The sequence below is a fragment of the Helianthus annuus genome, chromosome 10 (genome assembly GCF_002127325.2).
Source record: "Helianthus annuus cultivar XRQ/B chromosome 10, HanXRQr2.0-SUNRISE, whole genome shotgun sequence".
In the NCBI taxonomy this organism is placed as follows: domain Eukaryota; kingdom Viridiplantae; phylum Streptophyta; class Magnoliopsida; order Asterales; family Asteraceae; genus Helianthus; species Helianthus annuus.
Genome location: NC_035442.2, coordinates 173,859,223 through 173,861,382, shown reverse-complemented (window position 1 = coordinate 173,861,382; position 2,160 = coordinate 173,859,223). Strand labels below are relative to the sequence as shown.

The 2,160-nt window shown below is 38.1% G+C and overlaps 1 protein-coding gene across 1 annotated transcript; it reads right to left on the bottom strand.

Annotated features, from left to right (window-relative positions):
- Positions 1-326: 326 nt before the first annotated feature.
- Positions 327-1,877, bottom strand: LOC110883401 (putative UPF0481 protein At3g02645). Its single transcript, XM_022131165.1, has one exon. It carries the CDS (start codon positions 1,875-1,877, stop codon positions 327-329), a length of 1,551 nt encoding a protein of 516 aa, XP_021986857.1.
- Between the last annotated feature and the right edge of the window lie 283 nt (positions 1,878-2,160).

Genomic DNA, 2,160 nt, shown 5'->3' with positions numbered 1-2,160 from the left:
AGACTTTTTATATAAACCCATATAGACCTATTAAACTTTTTATGACCCAAAAGAGCCCACCAGTAAAAAAAAAGGACGCCCATACAGACCCAAAAAGGGGAACACGGGTTCAATTTGGCAGGTCTAAAGAACATACTAAAATCCTCCGAATCAATAGAGCATAACCTATTGATGACAAGATCAACCACCACAAGAACAGTAAATTGAAATGTATGCATGTGTTTCTACGCATGGACTTTCTATACAACTTAGTGGCATAAAATAGCAAGATGTACAGGATAACTAATAGCACAATGGGTAAAAATTAAATAACAATGGTTATATGGCTAATGTTCTGTGACTGGATCCGGTCCCCTTGGACCAAAGAAGAAACGGTGTAAACGACTCAATCTTTCACGAAGAAAACGAGCTAACATCATGTGCAATGTATTGAAACCATTAACCATCAAATACACCTCCCAAATCAAGATCAGTGTGCTCGAAATGATAATGAAGAACGTGATAAACTTAGCCGAAGACACAAACTGCTTTTCAATCCTCCTTTGAACCCAAATCCTCGGTGTGCTTTCATAAACCATGTTCAATTGAGCCACTGTCTTCCTCAACTCAGATTCACCACTCATTTCCAGACGCGATTTCTCAATCCCATTAAACAAATTAACAATCTCCTCATCACTCAAATCACCTTGGATGATTTTCTGCTCACGTAGCAACTTCACGTCCTTCACATTGTCGATTATCCCACAAATGAAATCCACATATTCAGTGAGGACAAGGTCATATCCACCCATAAAACTGTTGTTTGCAATTAGTTTCTCATAAGCCACCAAGTTTCTCAGTACAACCTCTGAGTCACTATTAAGAGTCATTAGAGGGAGATAACAATACCGCACTTTCCCTTGGACAAAGTTTACATTTCGGATGCCCTCATTTTTAGGTGACAAACGGAACTCCACACCCGCAACTTTATGAAGTTCTGAAACTGAAGGCACCTGAATCTCTTCAGCAATCCTTCTTTTCTCCAAGATATCAAAAAACTTTTCACTCAAGTATTCAATGAGTTGATAAAAAGGTTCAACCCCAGGTATCACTCCTGCAAATCTGATACCAGCTTCTAGTAGTTCCAACTTGGCATCTTTTTCACATGGATCATGTTCAGGGTTTGTGACATAAACTTTTCTTGGGATCAATGTTTCATTGTTCACAATGGAATTATACATATAATCAAGTAGGTGTTTAACTCGACTAAAATCAATACTCTCTTCAGAAAGGACTAATGATGAGTTCGACTTACAGAAATATCGGAACTTGGATTCCAAAGAATCTTCTTGCGCATGAACTTTTTGGCCCAATAGGGCCTTCTGGATTTCCTTCAACACAATAAGTGGAATCTGGTTCTCCAGCATGATTAAATCGTTTGCTTCAATTGAAAAACCACCATTTGAATATGCATTTAATTGATCAATCAAGAACATTCCGTCAATAGTGAATAACCATGCCAGCGTAGTATCATCAGCATCATAGTACAATTCATAGCAATCACGAATTAAGGGGACAATCTTTTTTACCTTTTGTACTATTTCTTTCTCATAGTCAAGAATTTGATGAGACTTTAGTACCCTTTTCACCGCCGTGAGCTTCTTCCGCTCCATCTTGTGATAGAGGTCAGGCCGAAAATGGTGATTCGGCCCAAGCCCGACTCGTAGAGGGACGTATGCTTCCAGCTTTTCTGCTTTGAGGTATTTGGGAACTTCAAATATGGAAACTGGAGGCGTATCGATTGTGACTGCAATCTGGGTTTTTAAGGTTTCATTGATTTGATCCACCCATGGTTTCTCACCATAGTTTGGGCTAAAAATCGGGTTAGAAGAAGCCATGCGATACTCCTAAAATGGGTTATCACGAAATGATGCAAGCTATAACACTATGACTTCATATTCCTTGGGTTAGTAAACCCATCACTTGGACCATTAGATATTTAAAGTTGATTGCCTCTGGATGATCATGCTTTATACATTTGAATATTAGATCTTGTCAGTTATCAAATAGAAATTATTATTAACATGTCCAGGTATGAAAAATGTGCTGCAAATATACAGGAGTAAATATGTACAGATTATCATCGTTTTGCAAGAAGATAAAATAGAGAAGATAAGGGTC

Coding starts and splice junctions, on each gene's coding strand:
- LOC110883401 (XM_022131165.1), bottom strand. CDS start 1,877: ATGGCTTCTTCTAACCCGATTTTTAGCCCAAACTATGGTGAGAAACCA.